The sequence below is a fragment of the Artemia sp. Qi Xiang Cuo genome, chromosome 4, assembly GCF_049724085.1.
Source record: "Artemia sp. Qi Xiang Cuo chromosome 4, ASM4972408v1, whole genome shotgun sequence".
NCBI lineage: Eukaryota > Metazoa > Arthropoda > Branchiopoda > Anostraca > Artemiidae > Artemia > Artemia sp. Qi Xiang Cuo.
Genome location: NC_142797.1, coordinates 81,281,658 through 81,305,987, shown reverse-complemented (window position 1 = coordinate 81,305,987; position 24,330 = coordinate 81,281,658). Strand labels below are relative to the sequence as shown.

The following is a 24,330-nucleotide window of genomic DNA, read 5'->3' as shown; positions in this document are numbered from 1 at the left end:
CCCCACCCTTTAAGCTAAAGTGTAAGTTTTTCTAATACTATAAAAATGAAATATCTTACACAAGAATATTTAAAAACAGAACAAAGCAAAAAGCTTTTTTGTCACATTGCTGCTGTACTTTATCACATTGTTTTAAGAATGAAAGGACAAGGCCATTTTTACTAAACCCTATTCTAAACCGCAGAGTGCCACATTTGGCCTAGAATCATTTACCCTGGATAAATCACTGACATATTCTCTAAAAGTCAGTTCCACTTATGCATAAGATTAGTGTTTGATAGGTGAATTTTTATCAGTCTCATTGTATTAAACGCTTGAATTTAAAATATTTTGCTAGTTTTTTGCCACGGGTCACGACAGTTTCTACTTCTACCAGGCCAAATGAAAGTTTTACCACAGATGTGGTAAAGTATGGGTCAGAAAACCATTCCTTTTGGCCTCCATGTATGGTAATTTTTTCCTTTCGTTCCATAAAAGGTGTGAGACCCTTGACGTTGTGTGTACCTCTTTGGAAATTCTTTCTTATACTTTTTGAACCAATGCAAATATCCACTGTTTGAAAGGTAAGGAGAGCCTGAAAAATGATTATAATAACCATGATTGTAACCTGGTAGATTAAGCTGATAGTAGTAATTAGGTATTTCTGTCACAGTGGGTGCGATCTGGGGATAATCATCCTCCAATGTTGGCAATACATTACTTGGGTTCATTTGAATATATATGTTAATGTCATTTCTAGATTCGCTTGATGTGTCCACATCAGCTCCAGCTTCTGACAACGTAATCATAGGATATATTGCTATAAGAATTGGAGCAGCGGTGTTTGATGTAGTTGCAATATCCGATAGGGCCACTTCAGCTGTTGATGCAATTGAAATTGGATGAAAAATAATTGGAACTGTAGCCTCAAGATTTGATGAGGTTACGATTTCAGATGTTGCTATCCCACTTGTTAGGTCTCTAAGTACAGGATTAGCTGCTGTAGGATTTGGATAAACTGTAGTTGATTTGGCAACATTATTTGATGGGACTACAGCAAATGTTGGTGCATCAAGTGCAGGATCAATAGCTACAAGAGGCGGAGGAATCATAGTTGATATGGTAGCGATATCAGATGAAGGGTTAATTTGCATTGGGGCTGTTATTAGAGATTCAATTGGCATAGGAACTGGAATAAAAACTTTTGATTCTGTAGCACTGCTTGATGCCTCCATTTCGGAAGCTGTTAGAGGACTTAAGGGATTATTATTTACAGCAATTTGTGGAAACATGTTCAATGTTGTTTCAAAATTTGATATGTCCATTTCAGACGCAGCTGCTGTAATAACAGAATCAATATAGGCAGTACTAGGAGGAGCTATATTTATTGCGGTTTCTATGATTGGCATTCCTATTTCCGATTCTATATTCAAGGAATCAATAGTTACAGGCTCTGGAGCAAAAACGTCTGACATTGATCCAACTTGGGGCGGGTTTATTTCAGCCTCTGGTGTAGTGGCTGCAAGAGCAATATTTACAGGAGTTGAAGAAAGGAAGTTTAGTGTATTTTCCGTGTGTAAAGTGTCTAATTGAGCTTCTGCCACTGTAATTATAGAATCAACATTTGCAGTGCTTGGAACTACTTCATTTATTGCAGCTCCTATAATTGACGTTTCTATTTCAGATCCTGTGAATGTGGAACCAATAGTTACAGCCTCTGGAGCAATTAAATTTGATACTTGTACAGCTTCTGGCGAGTCTGCTTCAGAAAAGGGTATTGTCATTATAGAATTGATATTTATAGGACTAGGAGGAGACACGTCAAACATAGATCCTACGTTTGAAGTGTCCGTTACAGTTCCAGGTCCTGTAATTATAGAGCCAACAATAGCAGTACCAGGCACTATTTCATTTATTGCAGTTCCCAAGGTTGGATTGTCTGTATCAGGTGTAGTAATTATAGAATCAACAATTACAGGCTCTGAAGTGATTGAATTTGGTGGTGATACAATTTCCAGCAAGTCTATATCTTCTACTGATGCCGCAATTATAGGATTACTATTTACAGGAATTGAAGTAATCTCACCCATTGCATCTACTGTGCTTTCTCAGCTCCTTTTTCAGCTCCTTCTCAGCTCCTTTTTCTCAGCTCCATGTTTCTTTTTCAGCTCCTATTGATGCAATTACAGGATCAATCTCTGGAGAAACTGGGGTTAGCAAGTTTAAACTTGTCTCTATATTTTCCGTGTCTGTTTCAGCTGTTGACGCAGCAAATATTGGATGATTATTTATAGGCAATGAAGTAACTACACTTAATGTTGATGAATCGTCTTGAGGGTCAATTGCAATTGCTGATATTGCGGTTATTGGAACAATGTTCAGTGGAAGCTGTTGAGCTAAGTTTATTGTGGTTCCTATGTTCAATGTTTCTATTTCAGGATTTGATGCTATGTTTATAGAATCAACAGTTATTGGTAGTGGAAAAATTAGATTTGGTACATATTCAATTTCTGGCGAGTCTATTTGAGCTGCTGATACAGTAATTGCTGGAGCAATAATGGGAAAATTTGGAGCAATATTATTCGAATCTACTTCAATGTTTGACGTGTTCATTTCGAAGATTGGTGCTGCAATTGTAGGATTTGGAATAAAAATAGGATGTGAAGTTGTCATGCTTGCTGTAGTGGTAATGCTTGACACATGTGATTCAGTTGCAGAAGTTGTAATTGCAGCATCAGTTGTTGTGAGACTTTGGGTGGTTGCAACGGTGGGCATGATTGTTTCAGTTGTTGTTATTGCAATTGTGAATTCAGTCATAACAGGTTCCTCTGTTGTCGTACTTGTTCCATGAGGACAGTTTTTCTCTGTTGTCATTGAAAAAAAACCTTTACAGCCATGAAAGTGAATATTAAACTTTCGTCCAGCTTTTTCATTTGCTTGACTATTGTCCGTCTCCTTCGATCTTTCTAAATGTTTGATATTGTATTTGTTATCTTTACTCTGGTCTATTTTGCTGTAGTAAACCAAATTTCTATTCTCTTTCTGAGTATCACTCTTGAGCAAGGGAGAGACCTGCAAGCTTTCACTATTGCTTTCAATCTTGCCTAAAAAAGAAAACCTGCTATCAAACTATCAAGGCTGAAAAAAGTGGAAACTAAGCAAGCATTATAACAATAATGACTAATGTACCTTCAAACAAAATTCAAAGCCTCACATCGGTATCCAACTTTCCAGATTAATAGTATTGCTGCCAATATTATATTTAACTAACTTAGCTGGAGCTGTTCAGACTTTTTCCAGTAATAATAATCAAGAAAAGTATTCAAGCCATCAATTAGTGTTTCCTGTCCGCAATAACTCATTTCACCTCGATTAAAGAAACATTTAGAGTTAAAACTAATTATAAATAACAAATAAATTTAGAATATATATGATATATATTTCTAACTCTGCCCAGCATTGACATACCCTAGGATGAGATTCTCTAGTAAATTTAGGCGGTGAATTTTTTTTTTTAAAGAAACTTTTTTAATCTTGGTGTATATTTGATAAGTAATACGGTCACTGAGAAAGGCCTTACTGAAGATATACAAGACGGGGAAGGTATAAATAGAATGGATATTTTGCATAAATATGCCTGGTGAGAAATTGTGTCAGAAGCAAATTGTATAGCTGATATTTTGCATTAAGAGATTATTCATATAAGGACATTTCAAAAAAAATAATTACAAACTTTTTAAATGTAATTATTATCTGGTGGCATTACTGAAAATTTACAAGATGGGGGAAGGGTTAAAGAGAGTGAATATTTTTGGAGAAATATGCCTGGCGAGGAACTGTATCAAAAGCAACTTGTATAGTTGATATTGTACATTAAGAAATTATTCATAAAAGGATATTTCTAAAAAAAACAATTAATAAGTTTTTTTTAATCTAATTAACATCTAGAGATTGATTAGCATTGATTGATTAATGACCATTGTTTATCCTTAACAATCATAGTAAATTAATTCATTATTAACTAGCATGATTATATCGGTAGGATGTATAAACTAAAGAAACTTTCATGTAAGCTATTTTAATGATTATAAAGTATTTGTAGATTCCTAGAGAAGAGTTCAAGTCAGTAAACTGAAACCTGATACTTTAGTACAGCTGGGCACACATCCACCTGTGCTCTCTTAAGCTGACCTAGTCCCTGTTTCTGAAGTGGGTCAAGAATTTCAGCTTTACCTCACGACGCAAATCTTCCCTTGGAAAAATCAATAATAAACTCAAACCATTTCTTACAAATTAAAATGTCCACATAGCAGCATTAATTTAGGTTTCACAGCTGACCAAGAGGCTTGGTAATATAACCTGATACAACTCTTTTTTTTTGCCACAACGACAGAAAGAATCTGTACAAATCTGTTGTTATTTATTTGCTATCTGTGATTAATTGCAAGTTGATGACTCACGGCATTAACACTGATGTATATCATATTGTATTTGGATTATTCATTCTACAATAAGTGTTGAATTTTTAAGTCTAATCAAACAGTTCGTGGTAACGAACTGTAAGTAAGGAGCGACCCGGCTCCATAGTAACCAAAACTCTAAAAATCGTAATTTTTATACCAATAGATACATCAATAGAATCAGATTTTTATGCTTATTTCAAATATATAAGCTTCATTAAGTTTAGTCTTACCCATAAGTTACGCGCCTGAGAATATTTGCCTTATTTTCGAGAAAAGGGGGAAACATCCCTTAAGAGTCATGGAACTTTAATGAAAATCACACCATCAGGTTCAGCGTATTAGAGAACCCTACTATAGAAGTTTCAATCTCCTATCTGCGAAAATGTGGAATTTTGTATTTTTTGCCAGAAGAAAGATCACGGATTCTGGTTTACTTGTTTTTTTGTTGTTTTTTTTTCTCAGGGGTGATCGTATTGATCCAGTAGTCCTAGAATATCATGAGAGGGCTCATCTAAACGGAAATTAAAAGTTCTAGTGCGATTTTTAAGTGACCAAAAAAATTAGAGGGCAACTTGGCCCCCTCCGACGCTCATTTTTTCTCCAAAGTAACACAATCAAAATTTTGAGATAGCCATTTTGTTCAGCATTGTCGAAAATCTAACAAATATGTCTTTAAGGATGACTTAATCCCCCACAGTTCCCAGGGGAAGGGCTGCAAGTTATGAACTTTCCCCATTGTCAGAGGCAACGCTGTAGCGTTGCCTGTAGTAAAGGCCATACGGCTCCAATGTTTTATTATTATTAAATTTTTTTTTCCAGAGGCACTTCATATGGAAAGGGTCGTCGTAGATGCTTCAAAGGGGGCTCATTCGATTGGAAATCTTGAGTTCTAGTGCCCTTTTTAACTGTCGAAAATGATTGGAGGGCAACTAGCCCCCCCCCCACGCCCATCATTCCCCAAACACATCCAATCTAAATTTTGTGATAGCCATTTTGTTCAGCATAGTTGATTTCCAGATAGAAAATGTATTTTTGAGGAGGACACTCCCCCGCAACCCTGAGGGCAAGGGTTTTAAGTTATGCCCTGGGGGTATATAAGGTTTTTATAGAAGGTGTTGCCGTAGAAACTTCAAAACAGGCTCATTCGATTGGAAATTACAGAGCTAGTGTCCTTTTTAATTTTCAAAAGTGATTGGAGTTTAACTAGCCCCCCTCCCCCCCCCCAAGCCCATCATTTACCCAAACACATCCAATCCAAATTTTCAGATAGCCATTTTGTTCAGCGTAGTTGATTTCCAGATAGAAAATACATTTTTGAGGAGGACACTCCCCCACAGCCCTCAGGGCAAGGGTTTTAAGTTATGCCCATGACCATGTCAGCAAGGGAAATGGTCTAAACCCCCTTATTGGAGCTATTTTTTCAATCCATTCATTGTTGTCAATCGCTGTCCACAAGTTATGCAAGCTGTCGATTCTTCATATATAAGGTTTTTATCAAAGAGGTACGTATAGACTTTGAAAAAAAGCCTCATTCGATTTAAATTGAAAGTTCTAAATCCATTTTTTAAAGTCAAGAATAATCAGACTGTAAGCCCCCCCCCCCCATGCCATAAATACTTGAAACTTTTTGCAATCAAAAACGAACAGAAATTATTAAAAAAAAAACTTTCCGAAAAATAAATTTTTCAAATAGAATTATATGGCATTTTAAAATTAAGCTCAGCATATACAAATAACTGTTAAAATTCAAACTCAAATCGACCAGAAATTACTATTAGAGAATAAATGAAACCAAAAACGAACATATATTAAATAAAAAATCATAGCAAAAAAAACATGCAACAAGTAATAATATAGATGAATAAATAGATCTTAAAGCGAGTAATGCTTAGATTGAATAAGAAAATCAAGCTTAAAACGGAAACAAATATTTTGCTATTAAAGTATAAATGAAACTTAAAACGAACAGAAATTAAATAACAAACAATGCGAACAAAAATACAATATATATTAATGTAAATGAGTAAATAAATCTTAAAACGAGTGAAACTTAAATTGAATATGCAAATCAAGTTTGAATCAAATAAAAATAACTACAAACAAGAGTTTGGGTATCGTCTCACTGCAGAAGCCTAAAACCTACTGCGTCATTGGCGCTTTACTGAAAATGAATTATATTACAAATATTTTCTTTTGTACTTAATATTGAAAATAAATGTTAAAATTACAGTAAAATTTTGAACTGATGAGCTTTTAGCAATTAATATCATTATGCATCAAATATTCAGTTTAATTTATTAGTTGTTTTCAAGATTAGTGAAGACAAATATAGTTTCACTACAAACAAAATTTGGATACTGCCCCCTTCTTTCAGAGGCAGCGCTGTAGCGTTGCCTATAGTAAAGGCCAAACGGCTCCAATGTTTTATTATTATTAATTTTTTTTCCCAGAGGCACTTCATACGGAAGAGGTCGTCGTAGAAATATCAAAGGGGGCTCATTCGATTGTAAATCGAGAGTTCTAGTGCCCTTTTTAAAATTCGAAAATAATTGGAGGGCAACTAGCCCCCCCCCCCTCACGCCCATCATTCCCCTAAACACATCCAATAAAAATTTGAGATAGCCATTTTGTTCAGCGTAGATGATTTCCAGATAAAAAATATATTTTTGACGAGGACACTCCCCCACAACCCTCAGGGCAGGGGTTTTAAGTTATACCCTGGGGCCATATAAGGTTTTTATAGAAAGCGTTGTCGTAGAAACTTCAAAAAAGACTCATTCGATTGGAAATACAAAGAGCTAGTGCCCTTTTTATTAGTCGACAGTGATTGTAGGGCAACTAGCCCCTCCCACGCCCATTATTCCCCCAAACACATCCAATAAAAAGTTCGAGAGCGCTATTTTGTTTAGCTTACTTGATTTCCAGATAGAATATAGATTTTTCAGGAGGATACTCCTCCGCAACCCTCAGGGCAAGGGTTTTAAGTTATGCCTTGGGGGCCTATAAGGTTTTTTAGAGACGGCGTTCTTGTATAAACTTCAAAATATGCTCTTTCTTTTGTAAATTGAAGAGCTTGGGCCATTCTAAATAGTCGAAAGTGATTGGAGTGCAACTAGCCCCCCCCCCACGCCCATCATTTCCCCTAACACATCCAATCAAAATTTTGAGATAGCCATTTTGTTCAGCGGAGTTGATTTCCAGATAGAAAATATATTTTGGAGAAGGATACTCCCCCACAACCTTCAGGGCAAGGGTTTTAAGTTATACGCTGGGGGTATATAAGGTTTTTATAGAAGGCGTTGTCGTAGAAACTTCAAAACAGGCTCATTCGATTGGAAATTAAAGAGCTAGTGCCCTTTTTAATAGTCGAAAGTGACTGGAGTGTAACTAGCCCCCCCCCCCCACGCCCATCATTTTCCCTAACACATCCAATAAAAATTTTGAGATAGCCATTTTGTTCACCGTAGTTGATTTCAAGATAGAAAATATATTTTTGAGAAGGATACTCCCCCACAACCTTCAGGGCAAGGGTTTTAAGTTATACCCTGGGGGCATATAAGGTTTTTATAGAAGGCGCTGTCATAGAAACTTCAAAATAGGCTCATTTGATTGGAAATTAAAGGGCTAGTGCCCTTTTAAATAGTCGAAAATGATTGGAGGGCAACTAACCCCCCCCCACGCTCATCATTCCCCCAAACACATCCAATCAAAATTTTGAGATAACCATTTTGAAGTTTCTACGACAACACCCTCTATAAAAACCTTATATGCCCCCAGGGCATAACTTAAGACTCTTGCCCTGAGGATTGTGGGGAAGTGTCCTCCTCAAAACATATTTTATATCTGGATATCAACTACACTGAACAAAATGGCTATCTCAAAATTTTGAATGGATGTGTTTAGGGGAATGATGGACGGAGGGGGGGGGGGGCTAGTTGCCCTCCAATCACTTTTGACTATTAAAAAGGGCACTATTCCTTTGAATTTCCAATCGACTGAGCCTTTTTTGAAGTTATGTGAAGTTAAGTTATGCCCCCAGGGCATAACTTAAAACTCTTGCCCTGAGGGTTGTGGGGGAGTGCCCTCCTCAAAAACATATTTTCTATCTGGAAATCAACTACACTGAACAAAATGGCTATCTCAAAAGTTTGATTCGATGTGTTTGGGGAAATGATGGGCTTGGGGGGGGGGGGCGAGCTGTCCTCCAAGCATTTTTGACTATGAAAAAGGGCAATATCCCTTTAATTTCCAATAGAAGGAGCCTGTTTTGAAGCTTCTACGACAACACCTTCTATAAAAACCTTATATGCCCCCAGGGCATAACTTAAAACCCTTGCCCTGAGGGTTGTGGGGGAGTGTCCTCCTCAAAAATGTATTTTCAATCTGGACATCAACTACACTGAACAAAAAAGGCTATCTCAAAATGTTGATTGGATGTGTTTGGGGGAATGATGGGCGTAGGGGGGGCTATTTGCCCTCCAATCACTTTTGACTATTAAAAAGGGCACTATCCCTTTGAATTTCCAATCGAATGAGCCTTTTTTGAAGTTTCTATGACAACGCCTTCTATAAAAACCTTATATGCCCCCAGGGCATACCTTAAAACCCTTGTCCTGAAGGTTCTGGGGGAGTGTCCTCCTCAAAAACATATTTTCTATCTGGAAATCAACTACACTGAACAAAATGACTATATCAAAATATTGATTGGATGGGTTTGGGGGAATGATGGGCTTGCGGGGGGGGGGCTAGTTGCCCTCCAATCACTTTCGACTATTAAAAAGGGCACTAGCAATTTGAATTTCCAATTGAATTTGCCCGTTTCGAAGTTTCTAAGACAACGCCTTCTATAAAAACCTTATATGCCCCCAGGGCATAACTTAAAACTCTTGCCCTGAGGATTGTGGGGGAGTGTCTTCCTCAAAACATATATTCTATCTGGATATCAACTACACTGAACAAAATGGCTATTTCAAAATAATGAATGGATGTGTTTAGGGGAATGATGGACGTAGGCGGGGGGGGGGGGGCTAGTTGCCCTCCAATCACTTTTGACTATTAAAAAGGGCACTATTTCTTTGAATTTCCAATCGAATGAGCCTTTTTTGAAGTTTCTACGACAACGCCTTCTATAAAAACCTGATATGCACCCAAGGCATAACTTAAAACCCTTGCCCTGAGGGTTGTGAGGGAGTATCCTCCTCAAAAATATATTTTCTATCTGGAAATCAACTATGCTGAACAAAATGGCTAAACTCAAAATTTTTGAGGAGGATACTCCCCCACAACCCTCAGGGCAAGGGTTTTAAGTTATGCCCTGAGGGCATATAAGGTTTTATAGAAGGCGTTGTCGTAGAAACTTCGAAACATGCTCATTCGATTGGAAATTAAAGGGCTAGTGCCCTTTTTAAAAGTCGAAAGTGATTGGAGGGCAACTAGCCCCCCACGCCCATCATTTCCCCAAACACATCTTATCAAACTTTTGAGATAGCCATTTTGTTCAGTGTAGTTTATTTCTAGATAGAAAATATGTTTTTGAGGAGGACACTCCCCCACAACCCTCAGGGCAAGAGTTTTAAATTATGCCCTGGGGCCATATAAGGCTTTGATAGAAGGCGTTGTCGTAGAAACTTCAAAACAGGCACATTCAATTGTAAATTCAAAGGGCTAGTGCCCTTTTTAAAGTCGAAAGTGATTGGAGTTCAAATAGCCCCCCCACGCCCATTATTTCCCCAAACACATCCAATCAAAATTTTGAGATAGCCATTTTGTTCAGCTTAGTTGATTTCCAGATAGAAAATATGTTTTTGAGGAGGAAAATCCCCCACAACCCTCAGGGCAAGGGTTTTAAGTTATGCCCTAGGGGCATATAAGATTTTTATATAAGGCGGTGTCATAGAAACTTCAAAAAAGGCTCATTCGATTGGAAATTCCGAGGGCTAGTGCCCTTTGTAATAGTCGAAAGTGATTTGAGGGCAACTAACCCCCCTCTCACGCCTACCTTTTCCCCAAACACACCCAATCAAAATTTTCAGACAGCAATTTTATTAAATGTAGTTTTAAGTTCTGAAAATTAGGTATTTGAGGATTACAACTCCCCCAAAGCCCTCACGGCAAGGGTTGTAATTTAAGGATTCTCTGAATCCTTCATATTATTTCTTCTAGAAGGGATGCTCGTATATAATTTAGAGAGGACTCATTTGATTGAAAATTGAAAGTTCTTGTTTACTTTTTAAAAGTCAAAAGAGGTTGAAGGGCAACTATTCCCTCCCCCTCCTCCACGCCCTAAATGTATTAGATAAAAATTTTGAGATAGACATTTTGTTAAAATAGTTAAAAGTTCTGATAACAAAAAACTCTGGTGTCGACACAGCCCCCCAGGGCCCGGGGGTAGGCGTTGTAAGTTATACCCTGGGGCATAACTTATTAAGGGGGGTTTATAACTAATGTGAAGGGGTTTTGTATGGGAAGAATACATAGGAAATCTATTATAATTATCCAATTATAAGGTTAAAATACATACTCTGTGATAGATGCAAAATTGCTTTAGCACACAAATTCCTATTAAGGTCAATTCCAAACAGTCGTGATCACTTTGTGTCAGAAAATGAAATGGTCTAAACCACGTTATTGGAGCTATTTTATCAATCCATTCATTGTTGTCAATCGCTGTCCACAAGTTATGCCAGCTATCTATTGTTCATATATAAAGTTTTTATCAACGAGGTAAAAGTATAGACTTTGAAAAAAGCCTCATTCGATTTAAATTGAAAGTTCTAGATCCGTTTTTTAAAGTCAAGAATAATCGGACAGTAAGCGACCCCCCCCCCCATGCCATAAAAACTTGAAACTTTTTGCAATAAAAAAAGAACAATAATTAATTAAAAAAACTTTACGAAAAAGATGTTTTTGACAGAAAGGTATAGATCATTTTATAAATAAGCTCAGCATATGATGACAAATTATTAAGTTCCAAATAAAAACGACGAGGCTATACAACTAAAGAAAGGATAAAGTCCAAGGCAAATAGAAATTAAACTAAAACTCACAGCAAGAAAAACATACAACAAGTAATAATATAGATGAATAAATAGATCTTAAAGCGATTAATGCTTAGATTGAATAAGAAAATCAAGCTTAAAACGAAAAAAAATATTTTTTCTTAAAATATTAATTAACTTGTTTCTTTATTTAATTTCTGATAGTTTTTTAAATAATACTGGAAAATCCGGCGCCCCCTTCATAAAAATGTCCCTTCCCCCACAGAAACATCCTCCATGGAAAGATCCTGCCCTGAACCCTCCCCCCACCAGAAAAAAAACCTTCTGAAATGTCTGTATACTTCCCATTTACCAATATTATATGTAAATTAATTAAAAAAAAAACTTTCCAAAAAATAAGTTTTACAAAGAAAAGTAAAGGCCATTTTAAACTTAAGCTCAGGATATAAAAATACCTGTTAAAATTCAAACTCAAAACGACCAGAAACTACAACTAAAGAATAAATGAAACACAAAACGAACAGAAATTAAATAAACAATCATTGCAAAAAACATACAACAAGTAGGCCTAATAATATAAATGAATAGATAGATCTGAACGCGAGTAATGCTTAGATTGAATATGAAAATCAAGCTTAAAACAAAAACAAATATTTTGCTATTAAAGTATAAATGAAACTTAAAACGAACAGAAATTAAATAAACAATCAATGTGAACAAACATACAATATAAATTAATGTAAGTAAAAAAATAAATCTTAAAACACGTGAAACTTAAATTGAATATGCAACTCAAGTTTGAATCGAATAAAAATAACTACAAACAAGAGTTTGGGTATCGTCTCACTGCAGAAACCTAAAACCTACCGCTTCATTGGTGCCTTACTGAAAACGAATTATATTACAAATGTTTTCTTTTGTACTTAATATTGAAAGTAAATATTAAAATTACAGTAAAATTTTGAACTGATGAACTTTTAGCAATTAATATCATTATGCATCAAATACTCAGTTTAATTTATTAGTTCTTTTCAAGATTAGTCAAGACAAATACAGTTTCACTACAAACAAAATTTGGATACTGCCCCCTTCTTTAACCGTAAAAACCTAAAGCCTTCTACGTCATTGGTGCTTCACTGAAAACGAATTACTAGTATATTACAAATTTATTATTTTCAAGTTCTTACAGCATTGAAAATGAAAATAAAAATTACAGTGAAAAAAAAAATTTGAACTGATGGATCTGTCAACAATTAATATCATTATATATCTAATATTCAATTTGATTTTGTTTTTACTTTCCAAGACTGCCATAGTTTTGCCAGTTTTTTAACTCTGCCATTTTTTCTAACTAATCGTATTAGTTTGTTATGAAAACATTCTATGGCTTCTAGGCATTTATATTTCGGCGGAAAACTGCACCTCAAACTTTGTGGAACATGCATTTTCTTGCATGAAACACCAAAATATAATAAAATGTCAAGTTTCGGAGTGTTCCACCACTCACAAGCAAGTGCCATTGGTATTTTTGAATCCGCATGGTCAATTTAGGGGGTGGAGGGTAAGCTAATTCTAGTAGCAGCCCAATTCCGTCGTGGTATGGTTCACATTTTCAACACCTGGCGTCCGGACTATCATATAATCTACCAAGCATACAACTACCCCAAATCATTATCAATAAATAAATGAAACCCAAAACGAACAAAAATTAAAATAAATATTAGAGTCACACTCAAAACGAGCGTAAATTAACGTGGGTAGGGTCCAAAACCCCTATACTTTCTAAGAACCAGATTATAATCTGGAATTTTCTGAAAAAAAAACTCAAATAAGTTTCCTGAAAGAAAAGTTGCATTTTCAATTTTATATACATATTATTATGTCTGTTCCTTAAAATCTTAAATAATTTTTTATTTCTTAAAGTTACAAAAGTGAAAATATTTCAAAGAATTGATTTCAGTAAAGCGCCAATGACGCAGTAGGTTCTAGGCTTCTGCAGTGAGATGATACCCAAACTCTTGTTTGTAGTTATTTTTATTCGATTCAAACTTGATTTGCATATTCAATTTAAGTTTCACTCGTTTTAAGATTTATTTATTCATTTACATTAATATATATTGTATGTTTGTTCGCATTGATTGTTTATTTAATTTCTGTTCGTTTTAAGTTTCATTTATACTTTAATAGGAAAATATTTGTTTTCGTTTTAAGCTTGATTTTCATATTCAATCTAAGCATTACTCGCTTTAAGTTCTATTTATTCATTTATATTATTATTTGTTGTATTTTTTTTGCTATGATTGCTTATTTAATTTCTGTTCGTTTTGGGTTTCATTTATTCTTCAACAGTAATTTCTGGTCGTTTTTAGTTTTTATTTTTACATGTGTTTTTATCTCCTTATCCGAAGTTTAAAAATGCCTTTACTTTTCTTTGAAAAAAAGATTATTAGGGAAGTTTTTTTTAATTAATAACTGTAAAACCTTCTGCGTCATTTGTGCTTCACTGAAAATAAATTACTCGTATATTACAAATTTATTATTATACAGTTCTTACAGCATTGAAAATGAAAATAAAATTACAGTGAAAAAAAAAAATCTTGAACTGATGGATCTTTCAACAATTAATATCATTATATATCTAATATTCAATTTGATTTTGTTTATGCTTTCCAAGACTGTTCAAGACTCATATAGTTTTGCCATTTTTTTTAATTCTGCCATTTTTTCTAACTAATCGTGTTGGTTTGTTATGAAAACATTCTATGGCTACTAGACATTTCTATTTGAGCGGAAAACTGCACCTCAAACTTTGTGGAACATGCATTTTCTTGCATGAAACACCAAAATATAATAAAATGTCAAGTTTTGGAGTCTTCCACTACTCGCAAAGCAAGTCCCATTGGTATTTTTGAATCCGCATGGTCAATTTAGGGGATGGAGGGTAGGCTATTTCTTGTAGCAGCCCCATTCCGTCGTGGTATGATTCACACTATCAACACATGGCGTCCGGACTATCATATAATCTACCAAGCATACAACTACCCCAAATCAGTATCAATAAATGAATGAAACCCAAAACGGACAAAAATTAAAATAAATATTAGAGTCAAACTCAAAAGAGCATAAATTAATATGAGTAGGGTTCTAAATCCCTATGCTTTCTAAAAGCCAGAATATAATTTGTACTTTACTGAAAAAACAAATTCAAATGAGTTTTCTGAAAAAAAAATGTGCATTGTCAATTTAATATACATATACTGATATTTGTTCCCTAAAATCTTAATTAATGAAAGAATTGTTTTCAGTAAAGCGCCAATGACGCAGTAGGTTTTAGGCTTCTGCAGTGAGGCGATACCCAAACTCATGTTTGTAGTTATCTTTATTCGTTTTAAACTTGATTTGCATATTCAATTTAAGTTTCACTGGTTTTAAGATTTATTTATTCGTTTACATTAATATATATTGTATGTTTGTTCGTATTGATTGTTATTTAATTTCTGTTCTTTGTAAGTTTCATTTATACTTTAATAGCAAAATATTTTTTTTCGTTCTAAGCTTGATTTTCATATTCAATCTAAGCATTACTCGCTTTAAGATCTATTTATTCATTTATATTATTACTTGTTGTATGGTTTTTGCTATGATTGTTTATTTAATTTCTGTTCGTTTTGGATTTCATTTATTCTTTAGTAGTAATTTCTGGTCGTTTTGAGTTGTAATTTTAACAGGTATTTGTATCTCCTGAGCTTAAGTTTAATATGGCCTTTACTTTTCTTTGAAAAACTTATTTTTTGTAAAGTTTTTTTTTTAATTAGTTTACATATAATATTGGTAAATGGGAAGTATACAGACATTTCAGAAGGTTTTTTTTCTGGTGGGGGGAGGGTTCAGGGCAGGATCTTTCCATGGAGGATGTTTCTGTGGGGGAAGGGACATTTCTATACAGGGGGTACTTGACATCCCAGTATTATTTTTTCAACTATCATACATTATATAAAAAAACAGTTTTTTTCAAGTGAAAGTAAGGAGCAACATTAAAACTTACAACAAACAGAAATTATTACGTATATGAAGGGGTCTGCCAACTGGTCAATACCTCGCTCTTAGCGCTACTAAAGTCTTGTTTAGTACTTACAAAAGAGCTATCTATTCTAATTAACCGGCCTTTGTGATTCAGGGGTTTATGATTCGAACAAAATTCGAACTTTAGCATAAAGAGCGAGGTATTGACTAGGGGTAAACTCCCTAATATACGCAATAAATACATACGCATATAGAGGTTCGTTATGTAAGTTAATTCGCGAGTTACGTCATAAAAAAATTTCGAGAAAGCCATTTAGCCAAAACAAGTAAACTTAAAATGCAAATTTCATTCCTAAATATTCATGTACGGTGAGCCAAAATCAAAGCTGCATTAATTCAAAAACGTTCATAAATTAAATAAAAAAAAAGTTTTTTTTAACTGAAAGTAAGGAGCGACATTAAAACTTAAAACGAACAGAAATTATTCCGTATATGAAAGGAGTTGTCCCCTCCTCAACGCCTCGCTCTTTACGCTAAAGTTTGACTCTGTCACGCAACTTTGTTTTTTAAAACAACAAAAAACTTTAGCATAAAGAGCGAGGTATTCAGGCGGGGACAGCCCATTTCATATACGGAATAATTTCTTTTCTTTTTAAGTTTTAATGTCGCTCCTTACTTTCAGTTAAAAAAAACTTGTTTTTTTTATTTAATTAATATATATAATCAATCAGGGTTGATTAATTAACAACTATCGTTTATCTTTAACGGTCCTAATAAGTTTCTTCATTATTAGCTAGCAAGATTATATTGTAAGGATGCATAAGCACAAAGACCGTTTAGGTATCATAAGTATTTGTAGCTTCTTATTGAAGAACTCAAATCAGTACACCGAAACTTGACAAATGCCTTACTTCAGTAAAGCTCTGAAGACTTCCACCAGTACTATCTCAAGCTGAGCCAGCCCCCATTTCTGCAGAGGGTCAAGAATTTTAACCACACCCTACGCAGCAAATATTTCTTACAGAAATCAATGATAGGCTTGAAGTAATTTTTTTTACAGAGGATCGTAGGCAGAGCAATAACGCTGCCTAAGTAAAGAGTGATCTGAGCACAATGTATTACAAATTTATTTTACTTTATTTAATTTCTTTTGGTTTTACACCAAGGCACTTCGTTTCGAAGGAGTTGTCATAGAAATTACGAAAAGGGATCATGCGATTGGGAATTGAAACGGCTAGTGCCCTTTTTAATAGTCGAAAGTGATTGGAGGGCAACTAACCCCACGCTAACCATTTTCCCAAATACATTGAATCCACACTTTGAGACAGCCATTTTGTTCAACGTATAGTTGAAAGGACCGGAAATTATGTACTTGAGGATAACAACCCCCCTGCAGCCCTAAGAGCAAGGGTTGTAGTTTATGCCCTGTAGGTATATAAGGCCTATATAGAAGGGGTGATCGTATCAACTTTAAAGCGAGCTCATTGGGCTGTTAATCAGAATTTTAATCAGATTTCGAGATGGCCATTTGTTGTCGTAGAAGCTTCGAACAAGAGCTAATTCGATTGGAAATTGGCTAGAGCCCTTGTTAATAGTTAAAATAGATTGGACGGCAACTACCCCCCTCCCACGCCCACTATTTTTCAAACACATCCAATCAAAATTTTTAAATAGCCATTTTGTTCAACGTAGTTGAAAGGTCCAGAAATTATGCCATTTAGGATGACAATCCCCTCCCACAGCCCTAATGACAAGGGTTGTAAGTTATGCCCTGGGGGCTTATAAGGTATATATATAAAAAGGGTTATAGTATAAAACTACGTAGGGGGCTCATTGGATTGGTAATGAGAAGTTCTAGTACCCTTTTTAAGATTTAGAGTTATCGGCGGGTGGATATCCCCCCACGCCTCGTATTTTCCCAAAATGCATCTGATAGAAATGTTGAGATGGCCATTTGTTGTTGTAGAAACTTCAAAAGAGCTAATTCGTTTGGAAATTGAGGGGCTAGTGCTCTTTTTGATAGTCGAAGGAGATTTTAGGGCAGCTACCCCCCCCCTCCCACACTCATTATTTCCAAAAACACATCCAATCAAAATTTTGAGATAGTCATTTTGTTCGACGCAATTGAAAGGTTAGGAAATTATGTCTGTGAGGAGGACACCCCCCCCCCTCCACTGGCCTTAGAGTAAGGGTTGCAGGTTATGCCCTTCCTAGTTAATCCACCTTGTAATTGAGTTGCTATTGGTAACTGGAATGTAATACTGGTAACATCCAGGATAAACCAATTACATCCACTTTTATATTTTGAGCTCCAGATTTTATAATCATATTGGAAAAATCGTTTCTTTTTAATATAGTTTGATATGTAACGCCTCTCAACACACTAGTAATATCTTGACAAAATCCAAATAATTGTGATAATGGTGCATACGTACTAGCCACGTGACTTTCTTTTGTTTTATTCAATCTTTTAAATAAACCATTACTGAAACAGTTATTTTGTTTTGTTGTAATGGTTCCACCACCGGCTGCAACAGGTGTAAAAGTGCTTTCAAACTTGTTTTCTGCTTTGAAGGAATCAGTGAATTTGGTTTTATCTTTATACCAAAATGTATTAGTAGCTGCGCTTCGAGTATAGTCATCTGTAAATCCTAATACATTTTTAATAGTGGCCGTTATCAAACACTTCGTGGTAACGAACTGTAAGTAAGGAGCGACCCGGCTCAATAGTAACCAAAACTCTATAAAACAGAATTTTGATACCAATAGATACATCAGAAGAATCAGATTTGTATGCTGATTTCAAATATATAAGTTTCATCAAGTTTAGTCTTACCTATCAAAAGCTACGTGCCAGAGAAAATTTGCCTTATTTTTGAAAAAGGGGGGAAACAACCCATAAAAGTCATAGAACTCTAATCAAAATCACACCATCAGATTCAGCGTATCAGAGAACCCTACTCAGAGAACCCTAGAGAAGAAAGATCACGGATGCGTGTTTATTTTTTTTTTATTTTTTTATTTTATATTTTTTTTTTCCTGGGGTGATCGTATCGATCCCGTAGTCCTAGAATATCGTGAGAGGGCTCATTCAAACGGAAATTAAAAGTTCTAGTGCCCATTTTAAGTGACCAAAAAAATTGGAAGGCAACTTGGCCCCCTCCCACGCTCATTTTTTTCCCAGTCACCTAATCAAAATATTGAGATTGCCATTTTGTTTAGCTTAGTCGAAAATCTAATTAATATGTCTTTGAGAATGACTTAATCCCCCACTGTTCCCGGGGGAAGGGCTGTAAGTTATGATCTTTGCCCATTGACATATAGTATTGGTTATTTGGAAGTATCCAGGTATTTTCCGGAGGATTTTTTTTTCTTGTGGGGGGTCGGGGTCGGAGTAGGGGTTACGGGGGAGGATCTTTCCATGGAGGATATTTCCTTGGGGGAAGGAACATTTCCATGAAGGGGGCGCCAGATTTCCCAGCATTATTTAAAAAACGAACAGAAATTAATAAAAAAACAATTTTTTTTCAACTGAAAATAAGGAGCAACATTAAAACTGAAAACAAACAGATATTATTACGTGTATGAGAGGGTTCGCCCCCTAGTCAATATCTCGCTCTTTACGCTAAAGTTTTTTAGTACTTTCAAAAGAGCTATCTTTTCTAATTAACCGGCCTTTGTGATTCAGGGGCTTGTGATTCGAACAAAATTCAAACTCTAGCGTAAAGAGCAAGGTATTGACTAGGGAGCGGACTCCCTAATATACGTAATAAAAACATGCGAATATGGAAATTCGTTACGTAAGTTATTTCGTAATTTACGTCAGAACAAAATTTCGAGAAAGCCAATTAGCCAAAAAAAGGAAAATTAATATACGAATTTTGTTTTAAATATTCATGTACGGTGAGCCAAAATCAAAGCTGCATTAATTCGAAAACGTTCAGAAATTAACTTAAAAAAACATTTTTTTTAACTGAAAGTAGGGAGCGACATATAACTTAAAACGAACATAAATTATTCCGTATATGAAAGGGGCTGTCCCCTCCTCAATGCCTCGCTCTTTACGCTAAAGTTTGACTCTGTCTCACATTTTAATTTTTTAAAACAATAAAAAAACTTTAGCGTAAAGAGCGAGGCGTTGAGAAGGGGGCAGCTCCTTTCATATACGGAATAATTTCTATTCGTTTCAGGTTTTAATGTCGCTCCTTATTTTCAGTTAAAAAAAACTTGTTTTTTTTTATATTTAGTAGCTACAGAATCAATATTTTCAATACAATACCCAGCGATATATTCAGCGGTTCTGAACATATTAAATCCATCGTTCGTTAAAGTAGCTTCATCATCATTACGTAAATTTGTTCCATCCAATCGTGTTATTTTCCCTTTTGCATAAAGGCAACTATCACTAGGAAGAATCCAAGATTTCACATCTTTTAAAATGAAATTATAATGTAATGCTTGAGATACATTGGCACTGTTTTCTCTAATTTCTGTATATTCGTATTTGGTTGTAGAACCATCAAAAAAAGGCTTTTCAAATATTTCCCAATAAGAAGCAACAGCTTAATTCACTTCCATTTATATACGGAGAATATTATTAAACAAATATTAAAAGATTCCTAAACAGTGGAGGTGGATCTTCGATTGTAACTGAGGGAGTCAACAATAGCATCACCGGGGATGTAGTTTTTAAGTCCCTTCCCCAAAATCATTGTATCCGGTAAGCCTTTCCTCTTTTATTCAAGATGTCTATTGAAATATCTCTTGTTATTTGAAGCTATATCTTTTAGAGATGTGACATCATTTAAATAACTTTGATTGTAATTTATTCAATCTTCTCCGTATTCGATCGCTCTATTTTTAGTAATTCCATTTGAGGTTTAATCATAGTGTTATACATGGAAGAAACTTCATATTTTATATTTTTTATGGACGTATATATTTACTTTTATATTTTGTTTTTTTTATTGAATAATTGAGAATTGGCGATATTTTTAAAGAAACTACTAATTCCACTACCATACTGCCTTGTATACAGTAATTATTTCTTATTGATCCACATCATTATAGATAAATTTTAATAAGCAATAAGATTGTAGGAACTCGCCCGTTGTTTCAACTTACAAGTCACTAACCAGACAGATAAAAAGTAAGACCATTTTCAGCTTCGTGACGGTCTTTTATATCGGCATACCAAACGGAAGGATAGTTCTACACATATCCAACTTATCGTACCAGAGAACTACCGTAGTCGGCTAATCCTGCAATCTCATTATTCGCCTTGAACTTCCCCAAAAATGGTTCATCGAGGCCGTAACGCATCAGCGAAGATTTTGCTCCCTTTTTTCCTTTGGCCCGACATTTACCATCGAATTAAGAGCGAGCTGGATTCGTGTTCCTGCCGAGGAAGCGAAGCGTTTGCAGGATATGTGGTGAAACTGAAATAGAGTACCCGTGTGCCTAAGGGGGATGAATATGGGGATTTTATCTAAACTCAATTGTCAACTTATTATAAATTCTCTAAGTTTAATGAATAACCTTGAACTCTGAAACTAGATGTAAGCCTGGGTGGTGGCTCCATTGATGGCGTTGTTTAGTTACATGCGTTACAGGTGAATAGATGTGAATTTTTATATGTTGTACCGTAGAGTTAATTAAACTTGTGTTTCTCTATGCGGATTACGACATAAGTGGTGTCAGGTGTGGGATAAACCCGGCTTTTACTTGTTCCGCCTTCTTCGTTAATTAAGCTTCAAATTGAGTCACTATGTGTAAACTGGGATGTAATACTGGTAACATCCATTATAAGTGCATATATCTACTTTAAAATTTTCAGCTCTAGATTTTGTAATAATATTGGAAAAATCGTTTCATTTTAATATAATTTGATGTGTAACGGCTCTGAAAACACAATTAAATATTTGACAAAATCCAAATTATCGTGATAATGGTAAATATATAGTAACCACGTGACCACGTTTTTTTTATTTGGTTTTTCTAAGAATAGTCTGTGTTCGTTTGCTCTTAAAGTATAAAGAGATTTTTTACAAGCTTTCCACCTTTCCGAAAAATACTTCTTTGTAATTTTTAATGTTATTTTATATTTAAAGATATTCGTTTAGATACTTTTAAATGTTTTCTTTGCTTTGGTTTTATCGTCACCCTCTTGTAACTAAGCGTATACGTTTGATCTTAAAGCTAGAAATTCAGACATTACTGTTCCAGATAATTCATTCTTCGTCATATCTATCACTTTTTTATTGACTGCAGGGAAGTAATAAAATTGTCTTTTTTATTATCTGAAGTATCGAATTTTTCTTGGAGATCAGCTTTAATGTCTTCACAAAAATCCTCAGTTCAGATATAATAAATAAAGTTATCCATATCCATAGAACATAAGTCAATGTTTTCCCTGTATTTTGGTTTCATGTATTCATAATGAAATTCATACATCAGTAACTTAGGTAACTCTAATACAGCAAATTTCATATTAATAGATGCATCTAGATTTATTTTTTACTTGGCGATTCTGGCTACCGAGAAATTCTCGTCAAAAATGATTTCCGATTTAAAGTTATCTTTTTTAGTTATTTTCTGTCTTTGTTCATCACTATTGATTATTTCAATACTTGCTCTTTTTCTAACATTTTCCATGATTTTCCCAAAACAAGCATTATTCATGAGTTAAAAAAATCTTTCTTAAATTGGATGACACAGTAAATGCTAGTAATTCACATCCTTTTTTAATAGTAAGCCATGTTTTAAATAGAATTCTAAGTTCTTATAATGCACAACATAAGTTATTTTACTATTTAAAGTTGCAAATCTAGTGGCGAATCCTTATGTAAATTTTGTGATTCTCTTGGATATTCTAAATTGACCTCGTAAATGGCTCCTACATATTCAAATTCATTTCAGATTGAATGTAATCTTTTTGTTGGTAATAGTCTGAGGTGTTGTTTTCTTTTAAACAGTCGGGTATATTAATAAATATAAAATCTTTTTCAGGCAAATTTTCAGATATTGCCCAACCGTATAAGTTATTAGAAACTAAATACATTAAATAATTTGAAGGTTTGGTTTTATCAAAGTTTCTCATATATATATTATTAGGCTTAGTATATCTTTTTATATATTGAGATACACTGCCTCTTATTCCTCTTTCTATAAATGTCTAAAATTTTCTGTAAATGTTTTTCTATGAACGTGTTCGTCAGAAAATAAAGGAATTTCAGCATTAGAGTGTTTGAGAAAAGCTTCCCATGTTCGTCCTGGTGCTGAGAAGAAGTGCAGTGAATCTTATTTATAACTATTTAAATATACATTTCTAAAATTTTCTTAGGTAAAACTTTTTAGGTATATTTTAATTTACATAAATGTAATCTAATATTGTTTTACATTTAAATATTTTCCAAATAGATTTTGCTCTTATATATTCTTTTTCAGAAATATTTTCCCCTGTTTATCTAGAATATAACTTGTCTATTGAAGTTAATATTGTATCATTTATTTTTTTATAGCTATCAATATATTGATAGGGATAAATACTTTTCTGTATTATATTTTTTCATTCTTCAGTATTTTGAAATACATCAGAAATATACTTAAAGTTATTTCTTAAACAATGGCAATTTATTTTAAATTCGCATCTAGCTATATTTTTCAGAAGGCTAACGATGAAGCCGTAAAACGGAATGAATCTAGGAAGCGCATTTTGTATTGGGTTTCATGAACAGTTATTGTTTCATAAAACGACTTAAAAATCTCTGCTAAATCAAAATACCATTATTACGTAATAATTCTCTAAGAAATAAATAAGAGTCATATTTTGAGAGATTATACATTACAATAGTGATATGTTTAGGAATTCTATCTTTTTTTCCAATGTTCAATGGGTTTATTAACAAATGAAAATAATTACCATTCATATGATCGTGATCTAAATGGAAATTATTATAAACTATTTCTTTTTCACAATTAGACAGCTTTTATTAGTTGTATTATTCCATTTTTCTCTTAATTGTTCTTGTGTGTAACCATGATCTCTCTGTCTGTTTCCATACTCATCGGCTGTTTCTTTACCCACTTCTGTTATAATAGTTGCAACAAGCCCACTAGCATCTTCACCAAAGTATTTTTAACATTTATTTTTTGTCGTGACAAAAGAATAACATACTTGGAATCCACAAGCAAATGGTTTTTACTCTGTAATTTCATTTGTTTTTTAACCTTTCTTTTGATTCAATTCTTCATTTTGCGGTTCAAAATCAGCTATAATACAATAAGGTACTTTCATTTGTTTAGCTACATTTTAATTTTCTTTTTTATTACATTTTTCAATTTTTTCTTGTTCTGTGTCTGTGTCTTCCACAGAATTTACAGAGGCGAATTTTATGCTAATTTTTCATTATTTGATATGCAAGTAATCTACTCATATCTTTAATTAAAACATAATGATTATTAAACTAGAGTAAATTAATCTCATGTGTAGTAATTTTTCCGTTGATCTTAGTTTTAGGAATATTAGCTCTAACTACTTTATTTTTGCTTATTTCAAATAAACAAATTTTAATATCATATTTGTTTTCAAATTTATAAATGTCTTGAATATCAATAGGAAAATTAGTAATCCCTTTAAAGTTAAATTCATTTTCATGTTTTTGATAGTTTGATAGTCTGTCTACATCATTTTTAGCTCGATGAAGATAAACGAGTGATGACCAAAGAAAGTATTTATTATCATTATTTTTTAAATTAATGCAAGATTTTTTATTTTTCACAAATTCAGGCAATTCTTTATAAGTACCTTCCAAATAATTTGGTAATCTTGTCATACAATAATCGATTTCATCGACTCTTTCAAATTT

General features: G+C 34.0%; 2 protein-coding genes across 5 annotated transcripts in view; one reads left to right on the top strand and one right to left on the bottom strand.

The window, feature by feature from the left end:
- The window catches only part of LOC148953498 (uncharacterized), a 104,128-nt gene that overhangs the window by 16,479 nt on the left and 63,319 nt on the right, over window positions 1-24,330 (top strand). Inside the window, exon 3 of one of the 4 annotated variants that reach the window (XR_016141720.1) lies at window positions 1,664-1,753. The exons of 2 other annotated variants lie outside the window; for them this stretch is intronic. The gene's annotated coding sequence lies outside the window, so the exon portion shown is untranslated. Of the gene's footprint in view, window positions 1-1,663; window positions 1,754-20,628; window positions 23,975-24,330 lie in introns of those variants that run through there. One more of the 4 variants, XR_016141718.1, reaches the window with a different exon arrangement.
- On the bottom strand, window positions 417-20,785 carry LOC148953501 (uncharacterized). The gene is made up of 3 exons (XM_089087987.1): window positions 20,710-20,785; window positions 2,130-3,083; window positions 417-2,086 (listed from the first exon to the last, which is right to left on the bottom strand). The coding sequence occupies exons 1-3, from the start codon at window positions 20,783-20,785 to the stop codon at window positions 417-419; spliced, it is 2,700 nt and encodes an 899-aa protein (XP_088944113.1).